Raw genomic sequence first — 21,057 nt, forward strand, 5'->3', positions numbered from 1 at the left:
GACAATCATGTAAAATAGGCAGCTTGTTAGAGGAGCAAATGTACAACTTTCTAGAGAATTTCACTTGGAAAATAAAAGCAAGATGTTGTGGAAAAGGCTTCTGTGAGAAGAGAGTTCATAGAAATAACATATATACTCACATATGTATATATTAATTAAGGATTGGAAGATAAAGCTAAGGAAATCTCTGGCAAAGTGGAGAGATAGAAAATATGAGGGGAAAATCTGACAAAGAGGATCCTCAGGCAGTGCAAAAATTAACTGTTAGGGTTCTAAAAGGAGAAAACAGACCTTGGAGTCTTGAACTTGGATGAAAGAGCCTCTGGACTGGTAGTGTTCCCAGGTACTTGGCAATAGTAAAGAAAAATCCTTTCTGGAAGAAAGTTCTATCACCCTCTGCCTAAAAATATTCTTCCAAGGAACTTTTGCCCCCAAAACAGCCAATACACGAAGATAACTAGGCATATGAGGAAACCACTCACCATAAGCGAACAGACATCCAGAACTCATAAAGACATGAAATACTAGAATTATCAGACTTAGGCTAAAACAACTTTTTTATCAGGTAATTGGGAACTATTGCAAAGAAAAAGTGATGTAGCAGTTCTGAAAAGAACCAAGTAGAAATGCTAGAACTGTAAAAATGCAATAACTGAACTTAAGAGCTCAATGGATGGGGTTTAGCAGCAAGTTAGCAAATTAGATAGAGCTGCAGAGGGAAGTAGTGAAGTGGAAATTGTCAACAAGAAATTATCCAACATGTTGCATGGGCAGAGGGGGAAGGTAAAAATTACAGATGAGAGAAAAAGAGACATACAGGATAGAGTGACAAGATCTAATATACATTTAATTGGAGTCCCAGAAGGAGAGGAAAGAGAGAATGGGCCAGAGCTAATGAAAGACATCAACCTACAGATTAAAGAAGCCAAATGAATTCCAAACAGTTTTGTTAAGTGAGCCTATATTGCACTTTTCTTTCCTACAGCTTGTGAGTGAATCATGGACAACGTGAACTAAACTACTTTAAAAAGGCCCCAGCACTTTTAAAAATGAATGTCTAGAGTTTGTTGGCAGTATCCACATTACAAAGAACAAAACCCAGGAAATCAGTGAAAGAATGCTTTTCTTAAAGTAGGTTATAAAAAAAAAAGAAAGAAGGGAAAAAGGTATCCAGGAATTCTCTTTACTATTTTTGTAACTTTTCTGAAAGACTGAAACTACATCATTGTAAAAAATTATAAAAAATAAAAGAAGATGGAAAAACAGACATGCTCTTGGGAGGGGAATAGGACACTAACCATTTGTTATGGTTGTGGGTTTTTTTTTTTTTAATAACCATCTTCCAGAAAAGTTTGTTGAAGTCATGCCTATGTTTTGTTCCAGCATTTAGGATAGATGTAACTTCTGTTAATTCCTGATCTTACTACAAAATTTGGCCCATTTGATTTCAAGGGGTATAAGAATTTTAGGTAAGGAACAACTTCCTGATTAGGATGTTTCATATTGAGCAAGCTACTAATAAGGTAGCTGCATCTTTCACTAGAATGTTTTTTGTTTTGTTTTATTTAAGAAAATAGAGTCCATTTCTCTTTAAAGCCATTCTTCCCACCAACATCCTTTTCAAACTATTCCATTTAATTCCATGAAACCTATCTGTCAGCTCTGTCATTACACTGAAACCGCACTGTAAAAAGGCACCAGTAGCCCCCTTTTGTCCAGTGCCTTAACCTACTTTAATTTTTGCCCAGTAACCACATTGAGAGTTTTAAGCCCTTTTCTCTTTCAAATGTTCTCTTCTCTTGGCTTTAGTGGCAGTTTTTTCCTTTTTCTGGTTCTACTTTTTTTTTTTTTTAATTCACTGCCTTGTATGACTACTTCCTAAAGTTTTGTCCTTATCTCTCTGTTTTTCTTTTACTGCAATCTTGTTCTATCCAAATCCTACTCATTCTTCAAAGTCCAGTACAGGTGTTACCTCCTCCATAATGGTAAGGACCATCCCAGTCTATGGCATGCTTTCACCTCTCAGTGCCTACCCTCCTCTCCTTACTTTGTGCAGACACCATTCACGTGCCTCTCAGCGCTTAGCAATGTCTTTTGTGCCTGGCAAGCATTCAGGAAGCTTTTTCTGGATTGGCTAACTAAAACTTTTTTCTGTAGAAATCAGAAATCTATAAATTTCTATAGAATCTTCCTTTGGCAGAAGAAAAGAAAAAGATTTTGATTGACAAAGGGGATATTTTTTGCCCCTTACTTGAAATTGTAACTCTCAGAGCAGGATCCTGTAAGCTATGGTCTAAGGACCAAATTTGGCCTGTCCCCTGTTTTGTTGTATGGCCCTCAAACTATGAATGGTGTTTATATTTTTTTAATGGTTGAAAAAAATTAAAAGAAGAATAATTTATGACATGTAAAAATTATATGCAATTCAAATATCAGGGTCTCTAAATAAAATTTTATTGGAACACAGTTGTCCTCATTTGTTTATGCACTGATTGCTTTTGTGCCACAGTGCCAAAGTTAAGTAGTTGTGACGAACAACATATGACCACCTGACCCTTTATGGAAAAAGTTTGCTGACCACTGCCTTAAAGGTTAGTGTTTAGTTCACTTTTTAATTTCACCCAGTGCCCTTTCTGCTTTATGATTAGATATGATGCTTGTATTTAATAGACCTTTAAGATATATTATTTATGTCATAAATATTTAGTTAAGAGCAGTCAGTCCTATTGAATTTTCATTTACTTAACTCTTTTCTAGCAAATGTTTCTTTTTAAGAATTAGTTTACCAAATCCAAGAAAAGAGAGCCCCAAGTCAAATATACCTGTAACGCATACTCACAATCCTCCATTAATAAGTGAAGTTCATTTTTCAGTTAAATTTGACTGCAACTTTATTACTTCACATCAGCAAGTTTCAGCTGATAGGAATAATAATGAGCTTGAATTTACATTTAAATTCCTTTTATTTCAAAATACATCCAAAAATAATTTTGTTTCTCTGTGGTGTGCACTAATTAACTTTAAACATGAACAGTGATTTATTTTGCATTTTCATTTATGCCTTATTACCGAATGTATTAATAAAAAGTATTGAATGAAAACTAAAGACCAGTGAACTTGTAAGTAAACCTGTGTTAATTTTAAAATTAGCATGAATAAGGCTTCCCTGGTGGTGCAGTGGTTAAGAATCCGCCTGCCAGTGCAGGGGACACAGGTTCAAGCCCTGGTCCTGGAAGATCCCACATGCCGTGGAGCAGCTAAGCCTGTGCACCACAACTACTGAGCCTGTGCTCTAGAGCCCACGAGCCACAACTACTGAAGCCCACGTGCCTGGGGCCCGTGCTCTGCAACAAGAGAAGCTGTAGCAATGAGAAGCCTGTGCACCGCAGCGAAGAGTAGCCCCTGCTCGCCGCAACTAGAGAAAGCCTGTGCGGAGCAGCGAAGACCCAATGCAGCCAAAGATAAATAAAAATAAATAAATTTAAAAATAAATAAAATTAGCATGAGTAGCAGAAAAATGTGGCATTTAGAAAGGAACCTGTGACAAGACATCTTGCCAAAATACGGCCACTCTTGCTTTGCTCTGTTAGTGATAAAATATGGCTCTGTCTACATTCTTTTTTTTTTCCCATGGGTTTAGAATGCAAGTTTTATTTTTGAATCCCCATTGAAATAAATACGTTAATCTTTGAAAAATATTTAGTTATATGCCAATAAAATTATCCCTAGAGCCCCCAGTGATAGTCATGCCCCATTCTGGAAAACACTACCATAGGGCATTACTGGAGGTATCCTGGGGAGGTAGGATGAGGCCACTGTTTGTTGAGCAAAGGTCATCTGTGTCCCAAGTAAGCTGCTTGCTGCTGTTCATAATTCTCTGAACCCCAGACCTACCAGCTTATTGGATATTATCTTTCCTGGCTGGCAACACTTTGGTGGCTCCCTGTTCTTTTCTAGATAGAAGAGTAAATGCCTTAACATAACCTACAAGGTCCTTGGGGATACTGGGATAGGCCTACCGTGGCCCCATCAGGCTGGTGAAGAGAGGGGGACAGGAGACAGGGAGGATCTCCTGGAGGAAGTGACATTTGAGCTGAAGTCTACCGACTTATGGGAGAGAACTAGGTGATGGTGGTGAAGAGCTTTTTTAGGTAGAAGGAACAGCATGTGCAAATTTCCTGAGGCAGGAAGGAACAATGTGCATGTGAGCACCTGAAAGAGGCACTAGAGGAAGAGTCAGGGAGAGGAGTGTTTCAGGGACCAGACCCTGCCTGCAGTCCCTGGAGGCATCGCAAGCATTGTGATCTTAATGCTGTGCCTTATGAGGAGCCATTTAGAGCTTCAAGAACGGTGACTTCAGTTACTTGAATAACAAATACTTTTTTTTTGCGCTGCGCAGGCCTCTCACTGCTGTGGCCTCTCCCACTGAGGAGCACGGGCTCCGGACGCGCAGGCTCATCAGCCATGGCTCACGGGCCCAGCCGCTCCGCGGCACATGGGATCCTCCCAGACCGGGGCACGAACCCGCGTCCCCTGCATCGGCAGGCAGACTCCCAACCACTGCACCACCAGGGAAGCCCCAACAAATACTTTTTTTTTTTTTCCCGGTACGCGGGCCTCTCACTGTTGTGGCCTCTCCCGTTGCGGAGCACAGGCTCTGGACGCCATGGCTCACGGGCCCAGCCGCTCCACGGCATGTGGGATCTTCCTGGACCGGGGCACGAACCCGTGTCCCCTGCATCGGCAGGCGGACTCTCAATCACTGCGCCACCAGGGAAGCCCCCAACAGATACTTTTTGAACAGCTGCTTCAGGGGGAGCACTGGGGATTTTAATAGAACAAGACTCTCATGGTCCCTGCCATCAGGAAACTTACATTCTTTTAAAAACAAAAGTTATACATATGCATGGTTTAAAGAAATAACAAGTATTGTAAGGTTTTCTATGAAAACAGAAGGCAGTCCACTACATTTTCCCCCTTTTCCACTTTCACAGTCTGCCTCCATTCTTGATGATTACAAAACAAAACTTGAGCAAATGGGAGATGCAGGAAATCATTAGGGGCTTTTAATATTTTGCTAGTAATAGAAATAACATATTATATGTTAAAAATCTGAAAGACTTCTGACAGGTGATTGATTGAGCAGTTTCTTAGAGCATCAGATATATAAGGAAAAGTGCAGTTTGAAATGCTTCAGTTTGGTTTGGTACTATCTTGTTTTAGATTATTGGGTTGGGGGCAGGGGGAAGATTCACATCCAAGCAGTATTTCACCAAAACTTATCCTCTGAATTTGTTTTATGTGTCACTTTGCCTGGAAAGTGAAATCTTAAAACACTGATGAGAGCAACTAAAGATATGACTGTCAGTGAGGCACAACCATCGTTAAAATGAAACTGGAAAATGAGCAGTTGGCTGATTTTTGACAGAGCCAACATCTGTTCTAGAAAGATGCACCCTCCCTGGTCTGTTGCTCTGTTCATACAAGATGTTTTTTTTTTCTCCCTTCACTCTCTCTTGAATTTATGTTTATTGGTTATTCATCTTTGCAGTGGTACTGGGATACTTCGTGCCTTGTCTTTGCTCAGGCAGGGAATGGTGGGTTTGGAAAGTCTAACCTAACACAAAGACAAGAAATAGGCAAAGACAATAAGAGTAGAAAAGAATTATGAGATTAAAATTACTTTTCTTAAAATCATTTCTGGTTTTTATCAGGATGAAAAGTATTTTATTGAATACCTGCTGAAGATAAAACACTAAGCTATGTGCTTGGTGCATTTGTGGGGGATGGGGATAAATATTCGATTGTTTGGTCCCTCTGATCCCATTCCTATGAACTCTTTTGACAAGATGCCTGTTACTATTGTGGGGAATATTTATTTCTTTTATATATTCATTTGTAGGGGTCTAGTATATCATTTTGGGTGTAGTTCACAAGTGAAGGGAGTTGGATTATGGTTCACTTCGGTCTATTTTTTTTTTTTTTAAGTTGTGGTAAAATATACATAACATAGATTTACCATTTTAACCACTTTAAGTGTATAATTCAGTGTCATTAATAAGCACGTTCACATTGTTGTATAACCATCACCACCATCCATCTCCAGAACTTTTTCACCATCCCAAGTTGAAACTGTGTACCCATTAAACAGTAACTCTTCATTCTCCCCTCCCCTCCGCCCTTGGCAACCATAATTCTCCTTTCTGTCTCTATGAATTTGGCTCTATAGGTACCACATATAAGTGGAATTATACAGTATTTATCTTGATTCTGGCTTATTTCAGTTACATAATGTTTCCAAGTTTCATACACATTGTAGCATGTATCAGGATTTACTTTCTTTTTAAGACTGAATAATATTCCATTGTATGTATATATTCCATTGTGGTTTTTTAGCTACAGTGTAAACACACCAGTAACCAGATATAAATCTGCACTTAGAGATGGTGACAGGGCACTGTCTTCTTTGAGACAGCCTATTGTTTAGAGACCAGACCAAATGAAACCATATTAGATTAGGTGGCTTGGTGCCAGCAATGTCTAAGTGTTATTCCAAATGTTAGAGGACATTGTGGAAAGAGAAAAGAAGTGAGAGTGAACTTCACCACGTGATGAAGCTGTGACAATTTCTTAAGAAATCATGTCCTCTTTCCCATATCTCAATGGTGAAACAGTTTTAGAACTAATGCTCATAGATGAACATTATTATTACAAAATAAAAGTAGAAAAACAAGATGTAGGTAAACCAGAATTCCAGTTCAAAGTTTGCGCTCTCAGTTGTAGGTTAAAACATTGATACCAGTTTGTTAAATTGTAGAGGTCTTGCAACTCCTGTGGTGTGTGTGGGGATGATAACCCTATCCCTCTTCCAGGGCCTTTTGTCTGACATTTAGCCCACACCTTTGCAGAGGGGAAGGAGGTCATCTGGACTGGATTACAGGCAAGTAAGTAAGTGTGTGTCATAATAGATAATGTTCCAGTGGTGCTACTGAAGGCAGGTTTCCTATGGTCCTGACAGAGGACAAAATAAATATTTCACGTCTCGTTGTCTAATAAGATGAGGTGACTTAGTTGAAAATCTAAGATAACATGTGGCAACCTGTCTCTCACCTTACAAGGAAGCATTTCAAACAGCTATTTTTTGGACAGCTCTTATTTATATGTATATATGCTCTTGCCGGTGCCTGATGTTGCCAAGGGACATCTGATTTGCTCTTGAACTTTTCTTGTTGCTGTTCTCCTGTTGGAAAAGTTGGAGTGGAGTTGGCTGCACCTGATGACCTTTCCTCTTTTCTCACTGTTCTTTTTCTGAATTGTCACTTGGCACACTAGTCAGCCTCTTTGTGCCCTGCCTCCCTAAAGCCATTTGCCTAGAGACCCCCAGGCTGAGCAGAAATCACCTCTGCTCCTTTTTGCTGACTTGCACTTCCTTTCTCATATATAATACAAAGATCAAACACTTACCTCCTGTTGCTGTTGTTTGAGGGACAATTATGAGTAATCCCTGAGGGAAGATGACCAAACTGAAAGTAAGAGTGGTAACAGATTTGAATGAGCATTAAGCAGCCTCCTTCTGAGGGAAAGAATTTATCTGCAGAAACATTATCTAGATTAGTCCTGAAAGGGCATCTGCCCCTAGGGTTGGTGGTCACAGGCTTAGGGCATTGAAGAGACCCTGCTAGCCAGCAGCCACCTGGGGCAGTTTTTCCCTGGTGAAGCAGTAATATCCATGCCTGAAGGCAGGGCTTTTTCTGGAAGAAATTTTGCAGCAAACTCAACTCCCAGCAGCCCATCTCTGATGCTAATTCTACCTGCTGCTGTGGAAACCAGCAGAGCGTGCTGCTGTGTGCTGAGATGAGGTCTGGGTTCTTCAGCCATGTCAGCACAGCCTCTTCTCTCCTGTCTCCTACTTCCACCCACATTTTTGTATTGCTACTTTTTAAAACTGAAAGACTCTGCAGGGAGGGGAAGTCCTTTGGTATTTTGAGTATTGAGGTGCTCAGCAGAACTGCCTGGCATCCTGTTTGTATATAGCAGTTTTAATTCACTCTCTAATAGGTCATTTGGCCTTACCAGCAGAGTCTTAAACTTGATAATCCTCACGTCAGCAGTGAGGCTCAGGGCAAACATCCAAAAGTGCAACCCTGCGTAATTATTTGAAGGAGGTGTTAAAGCCTTCATTCCCTGGCTGTTTGGCTTCTGCCTGGCGCCTCTTCAGGTCAGGCCTATAACATTCCTTGTGCTCTCTGCAGCTGAGAGAGGCAGGTGGTTTGGGAGAGTAGAATCAAAGAGGGAAGTTCACGTTCCCATTCTGTGTGAGCAGCTTGATAATGTTCCTATGCCACTGCAGTCAGTGGGGAGACTTGGGCTCTGGTGACATGCAAGCTTTTTGGTACTGTTTTAATGGAGATGCCCAAAGCAGGAGTGGTGTGCTGATAGGTTGAAAAATCATAGCTGATCCACTGATTACATTCTTCTTGCTCTTTCCTTTTAGAGGTAATTGATGATAAGAATTACTCCTCCCACAGACTGGCCTTGACTTGCTCCCTTTATCTGAGGTGCCCCCGGCCTTTTGGAAGTACATTATGTCCTATTTTTATTGGCTATTATATTAGGTATCATTATTGGCTCTCTCACCACTGATCACTGCAGTTTGAGGTTTCAGATTAGATGTGGTATCTCAGGCGGAGTTAGGGCTGTATTTGGAGATGACTCTAGAATAGTAACCACCTAACAATCACATTGTCTTTTATTCTGAAGTAGATGTTTCTATTCCATTCTTTAAAAATATAGCCCTGTGAAACCAGTTGATGACTGCAGAGACTGTAAGCTATCAGAGTTCCTTCTAGACCTTTTCTTTTTTTCTTTTAAGGAAGCTGCTTTTTGTCCTGTAATGATGCATTGGATGTTATAGTTAGTGAGTGACAATAATAGAGCTCAAAATTCCATCTGATAATTTATCTTCCTGTAACTGCAGAATATCCTTGTAAGGTATTGTCCCTGTTTAAAGGTGGAAAAATTGAGGAAGAGAGTAGCTATGTGGTTATTGATAGGAAAGCATTGAAGTCTAGTTTGCCCTAAGAACTGTTTTGATCTCTCTCTTCAATAGAAAAGAAGTTTCTACCTTTGGTTTCCAGGTGAAGTTGGGTATGTTTGTGTATACGTAGAGTGACATGGCTTACCTTAGTGTGAATAGGCTCCATTGTGTTCTTTTGTGACGATTTAGAAAGAATCAATGTGAGTGCAGCCTGTATAAATAGTTTTCAAGTAGATAGAAGGTGTTTTTGACCTGATGTGTTAGATCACCATTTTCCTTCTTGTCTCTTCACATCTCTCATATTTGCTCTCTTCAAGAGTAATCTTGCACGTAGCCAGAAGAAAAATGTAAGGTACGGGAAGGCTTGAGAATTTGAATTGCCTGGTACCTTGGCAGAAACTCAGAATCATTTTTTTAGGTTTGGGGAATTTTAACCAACAAAACTTACCTGTGGGAAAAGAAAAAACTTACTTGTGATCCTAATTCTAAGTGACATTGGCAATATGACGTATGAAGAGCTGTGATAGTTTTCAAGTCTATTATATTTTTAGGCTGTTGTCCATATCTTTCTGTTTACTACCTAAAGTCTTATCATTTTTGTACCTGGAGGTACAATTTTGTGAAGAATGCTTCTGAAATATACCATTATTTGTTTTGTTGTTTTTCAATTAGAATCTTCCAAGGGCTGTGATTATAGTTTTTTCACATTACTTGTCTTTCTTGGCCACAAAACCAAGTGGACGCTTCCTTTGCTGTCTGATTGCATATGCATAGCCCAAGGATGGGACTTCTTCCCCACTTGGCATTCTTTGGTACAGATTTGTTATTCAGATTGTGAGACAAATGCACACTGCCATGTGAAAATGGCCTTCTACTGGCCTGTGTTCTAGGCCTGGTCCCAGGAACTCTTAAATTTATATCACAATGTTAGTGGTCCTAGCCTGTCTCTGTTTCTTATCTTTTAAATGGGGATAATAATGCTGAGCTCAGGTTTATGTCACAGTGATTTTTTTGAAGGGTTAATGATCTGGGCTTTGTGAGATACTTTTTAGATCCTTAGATGACAGGTGTTATTTAGCCTCAGCAAGGCTTTCTGTGGGAGTGCCTTCCAAAGAGCTCAAAGTGCTTGTCAGACTGTCTTCCATTCATCCTCATACCATCCCTGGTAGGGAGGTAGGTGGGGGAGCATTATTATTAAGTACAAAATAGTGTTATTACTGTTACTTTTATCTGTAAACAGGGGGTAATTGTGAGAAATAGAAGTTGGTAAAACAGATTATAGAAGAAAAACACTGGGAAAACTTCAAAGTAGCGTGCGTTTGCCATTCCTGTTTACTTTAGGTTTCAGAAGTCTAACTGCCATACATGAAAACAATAGAAATCATCCCTTCTTGGGGGAGAAACAGGACCCGCTGCATCCTTCTAAATCCTTGCATTAATTGAACACCAGTACTTATTTTCATTTGTACCAGATTACCTACTAAGGGTTAGTTTAACTTGCACATACCAGGAATGACTATAAATTTCATAGGACTTAACATTTTTAAAAAATTGTATAAGGACCTCCCTGGTGGTGCAGTGGTTAAGAATCTGCCTACCGATGCAGGGGACATGGGTTCAATCCCTGGTCCGGGAGGATCCAACATGCCACGGAGCAACTAAGCGCGTGCGCCACAGCTACTGAGCCTGCGCTCTAGAGCCCGCGAGCCACAACTACTGAAGCCCGTGCTCTGCAAGAAGAGAAGCCACCACAATGAGAAGCCCGTGCACCGCAATGAAGAGTAGCCCCTGCTCACTGCAACTAGAGAAAGCCTGCGCATGGCAATGAAGACCCAACGCAGCCAAAAATAAATAAATTAAAAAAAAACTGTACAGTTGATTTACAATATTATATTAGTTTCAGGTGTACAGCAGAGTGATTCAGTATTTTTATAGAGTATGCTCCATTTAAAGTTATTTTAGGACTTCCCTGGTGGTCCAGTGGTTGAGACTCCATGCTTACACTGCAGGGTGTATGGGTTTGATCCCTGGTGGGGGAACTAAGATCCCGCATGCCACATGGTGCAGCCAAAAAAAAAAAAAAAAAGTTATTTCAAAGTAATGGCTGTAATTCCCTATGCTGTACAATATATCCTTGTTGCTTATCTATTTTATACATAGTATTTTGTGTCTCTTAATCTCATACCCCTATCTTGCCCCTCCCCACTTCCCTCTCCTCAGTGGTGTCCACTAGTTTGTTTTCTATATCTGTGAGTCTCTTTCTGTTTTGCTATATGCATTCATTTCTTTTATTTTTTAGATTTTACATATAAGTGATAACATATAGTATTTGTCTTTTTCTGTCTGACTTACTTAACTAAGCATAATACTCTCTTGGTCCATCCACATTGTTGCAAATAACAGAATTTCATTCTTTTTTATGGCACAGTAATAGTCCTGTATATACCACACACACACACACACACACACACACACAAACAAATATATGTATATACCACATTCTGTATTCATTCATCTGCTGATAGATACTGAGTTTGCTTCCGTATCTTGGCTATGATGTAATAATGCTGCTGTGAACATTAAGGTACATGTATATTTCTGAATTAGTGTTTTTAAATTTGGGGGGGATATATACCCAGGAGTGGAATGGCTGGATCATATGGTAACTCTATTTTAGTTTTATAAGGAACCTCCATACTGTTTTCCATAGTGGCTGCACCAGTTTACAGGGGGGTTCCCTTGTAGAGGGGGTCCCTTGTAGGGGGGTTCCCTTTTCTCCACATCCTCACCAACATTTGTTATTTATAGACTTTTTGATGATGGCCATTCTGACAAGTGTGAGGTGTTATATCATTGTTGTTTTGATTTGCATTTGCCTGATAATTAACGTTGTTGAACATCTTTTCATGTGCCTTTTAGCCATCTGTATGTCTTTGGGAAAATGTCTGTTCAGGTCTTCTGCCCATTTTTTAATTGGTTTTTTTTGTTATTGAATTGTATGAGCTGTTTGTATATTATGGCTATTAACCCCTTGTCAGCCATATCATTTGCAAATATTTTCTCCCATTCATTAGGTTGTCTTTTCATTTTGTCACTGGTTTCCTTTGCTGTGCAAAAGCTCTTAAATTTAAATAGAATCCCATTCGTTCATTTTTGCTTTCATTTCTTTTGCCAGGACTTACATATTTCGAATCTTCATTTTAAACTTCAAAACTGAATTTCCTCTTTTTGAAGTCAAATCAGATACCAAATAGTTCACTGAGGCCACCCAGCACAAGAAATAGATTTTCTTAAAGGAGAGATCTTTGAAGAGAGTGACCACTACTTTGTCTAAGATTGAAGAAGGAGAGCGAGCCTCATTTGGGAAGCCCTATGGACAGGGATCCCCAACATGTCTGTCATTATGCTGTTGAGGATTGGCCCTTCATTCAGTTTTGTAGCTTGAGGTCACAGATATTAGGAGGTTCCTCTTTACTCTCCTCCCCAACTCTCGCTGAGATTTTGAGGCTCATCTTTGCAGCCTAGTCACATGTGGAATTATTTCTGGTCTTTTATGGTTGTTTCATAGAGCCTGAGAGGAAGGAGTAGAAGGTCTGAAATGAATGCAAGGGAAAATGACCACAGTTAGCCCTTAAATCTTGCTTTTTGTTTTCTTTCAGTGTATACCACTACACTACCAGAAATCAATAATTTCTTCTGTGTTCTCCCTAGGAAACAAACATGTACAAACTAAAAATGGTAGGCTTCACAGATCATGTGAGCAAGGGACAGCAGGATGGTTAGATCTTTGTCTCAAGATTCTGTCAGGGAAGCTTTGGTTTTGACTAAAAACCTTTCATCTTGGTGGTCCACATTTGTCTCTTGGTAATAGGAAAACTTTGTTTAATTTTCTGAAGATAACTGTGAGTAGTCAATAAAGGATAGCAACTGTATGCTTAACAGTTTTCAAATGTCATACTTAACACTTAACTTGGGTTTTAAATTTTCTTAAATTGTCCAAATCAGTACTTATTACTTACAAGTGATATCACAAATATTGGCAGTCTTAAGTTCTATGTTTGTTTCCTTATCAAATATTTGTAGTTTTGTGCAGCTGTTCATTGTTTTGTTCCTTTATGACAGGCTTTAAAAAAATGCTGGCTTCCAACACAACAGGGCTCTGTGTGTGCATCAGAGAGAAATGTTTTCAGAAAGAAAAAGGTTTAGGTTTCAAAATCCCCAAGGAATTGTTATAAAACAACAGTGAGGGGAAAAAACTCAATATGATTTAAATACCTTGCCATGGTTCTTTTTTAATTTAAATTTTTCCTGTTAGGTCTTTTATTTTCTAAACAATAGACCACTTTGCTCTTCTTGAACTACTTTAGCCTATAAAGAACAACCAAGTTTCTTTTTTTAAACGTGTAGTTTAAGCTTTTTCCTCTTCTCCATTCAGGTACCTAATTAAATGGAGCCATTTAGTTGATTTGTGCTTATTTTCATCCAGAATTCAATTAAAATTCTTCTAACTGAACTACAGCCATCTGATTCTTAAACGAGGTCCAGGATAAGAAGTGACAATGAAAGTGGGAATAACAAGGAAAAAATATGTTCATTTCAGTCTTTGGGAGTTTTGTGAGTCAAGCTTAATCTCTGTGGTTTAGCAGGGCCAGGTTTTAAGGGGCATCACCCACAAGGAGAGGCTGTAGAGTACAGAGGTTAAAGAGTTCAGACTTCAGAGTTAGGCTATCTGGGTTTGAATCTTTTTTTCTTTTTATAATTGAAGTAGAGTTGATGTACAGTGTTGTGTTAGTTTCAGGTGTACAGCAAAGTGATTCAGTTATACATACATATATATCTTTTTTTTTTCAGATTCTTTTCTCATGTAGGTTATCACATAATATCGAGTGTAGTTCCCTGTGCTATACAGTAGGTCCTTGTTGGCTATCTATTTTGTGTATAATAGTGTATATATGTTAATCCCAAACTCCTAATTTATCCCTCCCCCACCTTTCCCCTTTGATAATCATAAATTTGTTTTCTGTGTCTGTGGGTCTGTTTCTGTTTTGTATATAAGTTCTGGGTTTGACTCTTAATTTCCTTTTCTTTTTCTTTTCCAGCTTTATGAATGTCAATTTTCCACTGTTTACTTGCTGTGTATTCTTGGGCAAGTTACTTTAGCCTTTTAAATTTCAGCTTCAACCCTAAAATGGGGGTTAATAGTAGTATCTGCTTCTTGGGGTTGTGAGGAGGCAGTCAGATGATCACATAGAGCCCGAAGTATAATGCCTGGCATGCATGCTTGCTCAGTAAACTTTAGCTCTTATGATCTTTACTTCATTAGTGTTGTTGTCAACATATATATTTGTTGTTCACCTTGATTTTTTAATATATAACAATATTGGCATTAGGTAACTTTGTTTTAAAAATCTGTTATGAGGGGGAGCGGGAGGGAAAAAAAATCTGTTATGATATTTTTGAGTTTATAAAAATTTAAATTGACATGGTAAAAATCACCATAAGTAAAGTCAAAAGACAGATGACAAATTGGGGGAAAATATATTTGCAGTTCATCACACAGAGTTCATTTCCCTAATACATAGAGAACTACTACTCAATTAAAAAAGTAGACCGTTGGAAACTGTTTATGGTGATGTGCTTCCACTTAACAGTGCTACGGATTTCCTGTCTTTAATATATATTCTCAGAGCATACCAGGCAAACCCTTGGTTGGAGAAGGGCTTGAGACACACAGCTAAAGACACAGAATGAGTGTGTAAACAGATCTGAATTTTTTTTGTTTTTCCCCATAAAATAGCTCCCACTCAGAAATGTTCTGTCGCTATCAGTGGTACCCTCACATATCCCTTTACCCTGTCATCCATGACTTTTCTCATCTTCTTTTTGTATCTCCTTCCTCTCATCCAGAAAATCACGGAGTCTGTTCTGTGTTTCATTCATAGTATTAACATCTGCTCCAATCTTTCCAGGCCCACTACTACTATTTTTAGTCAATAGACACTCAGTATCTCACAGTTTAACTGCTACCCTGGTCTCCTTTTCTTTCTTCCCTTGTTCCTTTCTCCAGTCAGCACAATCAATATGCCACACCCAGATTAATTTCCCTTGGTTTTCATCTTGGGCCACCAGCTTACTCAGAAGCCTTCAGTGGTTCCCCACCGTCTAGAGTGAAGTCTAACTTCTGAACCTGACCCTCAGGGCCCCCCTTAATCTGATTTTCCCTCCTTATGTCTTTAGCCTTAGTCTTTTCACTGCTTCTTTTTAGGAACCCTCCATTACATCTAACCTGGCCTACTTGACCCTCCATATACCCATTTCCGCCTTCATGCTGCCCTCCCTCCTCCTCTTCACTAAGTCTTAGACTTGCTACAAGGCCCAGCTCAGTTTCTGACTCTTCCAGATGGCTTTTCTAGATGCCCCAGCCCTCTACATCCATTGTTTTCTTACCTCCCGCTGCATTTATTAATTGCCTTTACCTCTCCTCCCACACTTAACCTTTGCCACCTATATTGTTTTAGGTAAACTTTAATTGAGTACATAATACAGTAACTTTTCACAAGGTGAACACACCCGTGTCATCAACATGCCTCTCTTCTGACACATACCCCATCCTCCCTAACCAGATGGCAGTTGCCTGGGAGACAACACCACATCATATGCCTCTTTACATGAAAATGCATAATATCAGGTGCTCAGTGACATTCTAGATCAGAAATTTGAGCTAAGACTAGGCTTTGGCAAATAAGAAACACATAGAAATTTAAAGGAATATGTGAAATTTCCATTACTAATAACTATAAATTCTTTCTTCACAAGTAGTTACAGTTGAGGTTACATTAGAGGTAATACCATTGGGTAAGTCTTGTTCAAGGATTCCTAGGTGGTGATCTATAAATGAGATTTTTATATCCATCTAAACAAGGCCATGTTATAGTTTTCTCTTTTCCTACACAAAGTACACAGACATCTCCAACATTCGATATTGTTGTCATTTTATCCAACAAATGCTTATTGATCATATGCATAGATACAGTTACAGCATATAGTGGGATTCAGCTTTGAAGAACATAGAAGATCTTTCTTCTGTAGAGCTTATATTTTAACGAGTCACCAGAAATAATTGGCAGAACTAAAAGAGAAGCTTAAGACTAAAGATAAAACAATGACTAAACAATAAAATAACTATGAAAAATTGTTACTAAATCATCATAAACATAGAGAGAGAACAAGAACATGGGGACAGGAAAGGCTAAAATGAAGCTTGGCCTTGCACTAGGGACTTTGGATAAGAAATCCATTTGATTATGATGTTAAAGGTACGGAAGAAGATGGCAGCCTATGAAGGTAGAATAAGGACCGGTTAAGAAGAGTAGAAAGATGTTGTAAACATCATAGGAACTATTTAGTTTTCAGGAGTGCTTTACAGTTTACAAGGAAGGTACTTCGACTTGTTCATCTTATTGAGTCTTTACCCATTATGATCTTGTACCATGGGTGGTGTTGTCTGTCCACAGCCACCCGGCTCCCACGTGCCTGTCGTAAGTTTAGACTGACTTCAGTCTTTCCACCTGCTGCTCTTGTCTTAGAGGAGCATGGGAATTTGTGTTCAGTCTTCTCTTAATTTGTGTAATTACTGCATTGAAATCACATCCCAGCTAACTTCATTATCACCATATTTATACTCTTTGCTTCAAACCTAAAGCATGAGAAATCTCCCTGGCAAATCATGCCGTCTGGAGGTTATAAGTATTTAAAAGGCAAAGTGAAGTCAGAGGTAAGTACTTTCCAGCTCCTAGCTGTGGTGTCTCCATCACTTGGAAGCATAGGTACAAAGAGAAGAACCATGGACTGCTAATCCCTAAAAACTAACTTGTTGAAAGTATTATGAGTTCCCTTTTGGTTTTGCCTTGTCTTTTATTGCCCCTTTGGTTATGTCTTCTTTGTACCTAGAAGGCTTCAGTTTGTAAAGCTGTAAATCTGTCAGTCTTGTTGGCATGGCTTTCACTTCAAATTAACGTTCAGCAAAGGGATTAGCCGATAAACATTTCGGGCTGTATTTCTTTACACAAAAGGGTGGATATGGTTTGAACAGGCTGCTGAAGCTAGGAAGAGAAGTTAATTGTGTAAATCAATGCAGGCAAGAGCTGATCACCTTTCTGAAAGACAAGACAATGCGGCACACAACCTCTAAATAGATCTTTGGGGTCAAGTTGATGTCATGTTGAAGAATCAGTATTTACTGGGCTTTATAAAGTTAGACTTTAAATGAACCCCGGGCATTTCGCTAGGCCATTAATTGCAGGAAGAGGAAAGGTGACAGTGGCTGAAGTCCATGGCTATAGAGATACTATAAAAATAAGTGAAGAGACAAGACAGTCACTTGCTAATGTGCAAAGGTCTCAGCTTTAGGTTCTACTCAAGCATTGTTGGTTCACGTACTGAAAGGCTTTCTCAGGATTGTGCTGACATTTTAAGAAAGAGCAACTCTTCCATCCTAACAGAAGAAGGTCAGCCCTTTACTCTTTGACACTCATTATCTAAGCAGTGTGGCTTAATTTTCCTCGAATGAATTCTGATGTCATTTCGCATTCTGCCTTGTAAATGTGCTGATCACAAAAGCAGGTTCTTTCTCAGAGTGTCGCTCATCCCTCCCTCTGACAAAGTTGAAAGCTTTTTAAATAAAGAATTGTAGTAAAGAGCATTTACTTTAGGACGCTGGCTTGAATCCAAAGTCTAATGAAAGGCTTTTGATAAATATTATCATTTGTATTTGTTATATCATTCAATAGAAGTGTTCCTCTGGCTGTTTTGTGTGCGAAAGTGTTCTGTACTCCTCGCTGGGTTATCAGAATTATTTGTAGGGCAGGAACCTTATCTTCTGTTTATTTTAGTCAGTGTTTCTAATCAATGTTGTTGACGAGGTGGGGGAATATATTATATCAAATTTTATCCTGTCTGTAACAAAACTAACATCCTGCATGGTCAGTGACAGAAAGTCATAGAAGCAGCTTTGTTAGGCCCTATGGATCAGGGTATGGCCCTAGGATGTTTGTTACAAGTTCCTGGTCATATCTGCTCAATAGGTACATTTTGGAGTTGACTTCTCAGACCTCTTTCTCTAGTGCATTTTGTCAGAGGAGGCTTTTCAATTAATCAGCGAAGAGCTGCTGTTCTTTTCTCACTCCCGCTCCTATCCCTCCTCTCCAGGATCATTTTTCAGAATAAATACTGAAAAGAAAGCACAGGAAGTTTGTCGGGATTGTTGTGGTGTTTTTACAAGAGAATCTGATGTTTAATGTTTTCATCCATGATTTTCTTTGGATATTCACTCTGAGTTTTTATTCTTCCTTTTCAGCTATTTGAGAACTTCTGCTTTGGTACCCTAAAGCTCAATTCAATTCACATCTCTCAGAGGTTCACAGTAGACAGCTTTGGAAACTATGCCTCTTGTGGACAAATTGACTTCTCCTGAGGTGGATCTTGGGAAACACTGGAAACTAAACATCCTCACAAGGTGCTGAGGGAAAGTATCATCATTTTAATTGCCAAGGAGGGATGTGGAAATTTGGGTGATAACTTTCCTGGGTGATTCCCCAAGGATACCATGGTGTCTAATGGTGGTCCACAGTCATCGCACTGTCAGCGAGATGGTTGTGAGCACAGGGAGAACATACGCCTGTAACCCTTAGCTTGTTCATCTTTCACAGGGTCTACCTCTCTTTCCAAAGCTCTTCTCTGAAAATGTACCTCTGAAGCCCTGTGGAGCTCAGATTTGCATTATTTCTTATATACCTACTGATTTTGCCTCAACCATTTAAACTTATATTAATACTTTAAAAGAGAATTACAGGTGTGTGATCTTATTAATCTCTCCACCTAGATAATATCTACAGATTGTAGAAGGTTTGTATTTTTTCCCTCCCCCTTTTAATCAATACCCAGAATTTGTTTTTTATTGTGGTAAAAAACACATAACCTAAAATTTACCGTCTTAAGCCATTTTCAAATATACAGTTTGGTAGTGTTAGGTATATTCATATTGTTGTGAACTATCTCTAGAACTTCTTTGTCTTGCAAATCTGAAACTCTGTACCCATTTAAGCAACTCTTCTTGCCCCCCACCCCCGCAGGCCCCTGGCAACCACCATTCTACTTTCTCTTTCTGTGGATTTGACTACTTGAGATACCTCATATAAGTGGAATCATACAGTATTTGTCTTTTTGTGACTGGCTTATTCTACTTAGCATAATGTCCTCAAGGTTCATCCATTTTGTAGCATGTGTCAGGACTTCCTTCCTTGTTAAGGCTGAGTAATATTCCATCCGATGTATATACACTCATCCCTCGGTTTCCCTTGGTTTCAGTACCTCCCTTGGTATCTGTGGATTCTCAAGTCCCTTATATAAAATGGCATAATATTTGCATATAACCTATGCATACCCTCCTGTATACTTTAAATCATCTCTAAGTTATTTATAATACCAAACACAATGTAAATGCCATGTAAATATTTGCCGGCACACAGTAAATTCAAGTTTTCCTTTCTGTAACTTTCTGTAATTTTTTTTCTCAATATTTTTGGTCTGCAGTTGGTTGACTCCACGGATGTGGAACCCATGGATATGGAGGGTCGACTGAACCACATTTTGTTCATCCAGTCTTCCATCGATGGACACTTGGGTTCCTTCCACTTCTTGGCTGTTGTGAATAATGCCCTATGAACATGGGTGTACAAATATCTGAGACCCTGCTTTCAATTCCTTTACTACTTAGAATTTAAACTTTAGCAAAATAACTGGTAAAGTTTTTACCTTTTACTTTGATCTGTCCTTTTTCTTTTGAAGTTGGTACCTTTTATATTTCTTAGATTCCTGTTCCTTCACCCTACCCTAACCCTTGCCTTCCCATGCCACTGATGGAGCTGCAGTATTGTAGCTCTTTTCTGTTTACTTCTCAGGGCAGCAGCAATCAAAGCAATGGTGATACCATCAGGACTATGCAGAGTTCCCTGGGAGAGTGTCAGCCACAGAAGGCACTCACTCCTTCCTTGCTGCAGACCAGCAAAGGGAGGGAGCTCCCAGCGCAGGTTTGCCCCACCCATCAGTCCTGCCACACTCTCTGCTGGGGAGCTCCAGCCTCACTGTTGTTACCTCTCATCTCTACCCCCTCACAGCCTTTCTCCCTCCATGGCCTCTCTTTTTCCTTCATTCCTTAGTCTTAATCTTGATTCTTACTTTCTATTTGAGAAGTATGATTCTGAATCCCGTGTGTTAATAAGGCCACGACATGGTAAGGGCTGTGTATAACACTCAGAGATCTATCAATGTGACTGCACAGATCATTTGTGAATAAATGAATTTCTAAAGTAACTGTGTATTTCTTTTAGTATTATTATATAGTTTCAGTTTGACCCCCTTAGTCAGTGTGTGTTGGGATACATTGCTGCCATCACTTATTCAATAGCATAGCATATTTACATATCGGTGTTACGTATTGGTGCCTGCTTTTCCCCACCCCCCCACACAAAAAAAGGGTTGCTTTTTCCCAAAAAAGCTTTCTACTGGTAATATTCATTTTTTTATTTAAGTTGAGCTTTTACCTCACTCACCTCTGATTGTTAAATGACATATGGGAATGAGCGCTCCCAGAGGTAGTACTGAATAGCAGAGTTGACTGAAATTCAGTGCCCTCACCTCTTCTTGGTCCTGCTTCTGCCTTACTGATTTCTTTCTGACAGCTGCCGTTGGGCAGTAAGTAAAGAGGTCTTCTTTTGAGTATCAGAGGTATGACTTAACGTTTTTAGGAAAAAATTTTTGTCTTTGGAAAATGTAACTTTATATATCAAATGCTAAATTCTTAACAGAATTAGAAATTCTATTATTTAGTATTTAGAGGTAACTATGCATTTAAGGACTTATCATACTGTAATTTTTCACAAGTAATTTTTCACAAGTTTTTTGTCTTTTTCACTCTCATTCTCTCATACTTGTAAAGTGGAGTTTTCCAGCAGCTATGTGAT

At 39.2% G+C, this 21,057-nt stretch overlaps 1 protein-coding gene across 6 annotated transcripts in view; it reads left to right on the forward strand.

The window, feature by feature from the left end:
- Positions 1 to 20,262, forward strand: part of ASCC1 (activating signal cointegrator 1 complex subunit 1) — a 100,259-nt gene extending 79,997 nt beyond the window's left edge. For 4 of the 6 annotated variants that reach the window (XM_027129951.1, XM_027129952.1, XM_027129949.1 and 1 more), the window contains exons 10-11: positions 18,393 to 18,551; positions 19,628 to 20,262. In XM_027129951.1, coding sequence (XP_026985752.1) covers positions 18,393 to 18,509 — 117 coding nt within the window. In that variant the 3' untranslated portion in view covers positions 18,510 to 18,551; positions 19,628 to 20,262. Of the gene's footprint in view, positions 1 to 6,872; positions 6,945 to 18,392; positions 18,552 to 19,627 lie in introns of those variants that run through there. The other 2 variants (XR_003437886.1, XM_027129953.1) reach the window with 2 other exon arrangements.
- Positions 20,263 to 21,057: the final 795 nt, after the last annotated feature.

The sequence above is a fragment of the Aethalodelphis obliquidens genome, unplaced genomic scaffold, assembly GCF_003676395.1.
Source record: "Aethalodelphis obliquidens isolate GAN/ISIS:26980383/991018 unplaced genomic scaffold, ASM367639v1 scaffold37, whole genome shotgun sequence".
Taxonomy (NCBI): domain Eukaryota; kingdom Metazoa; phylum Chordata; class Mammalia; order Artiodactyla; family Delphinidae; genus Aethalodelphis; species Aethalodelphis obliquidens.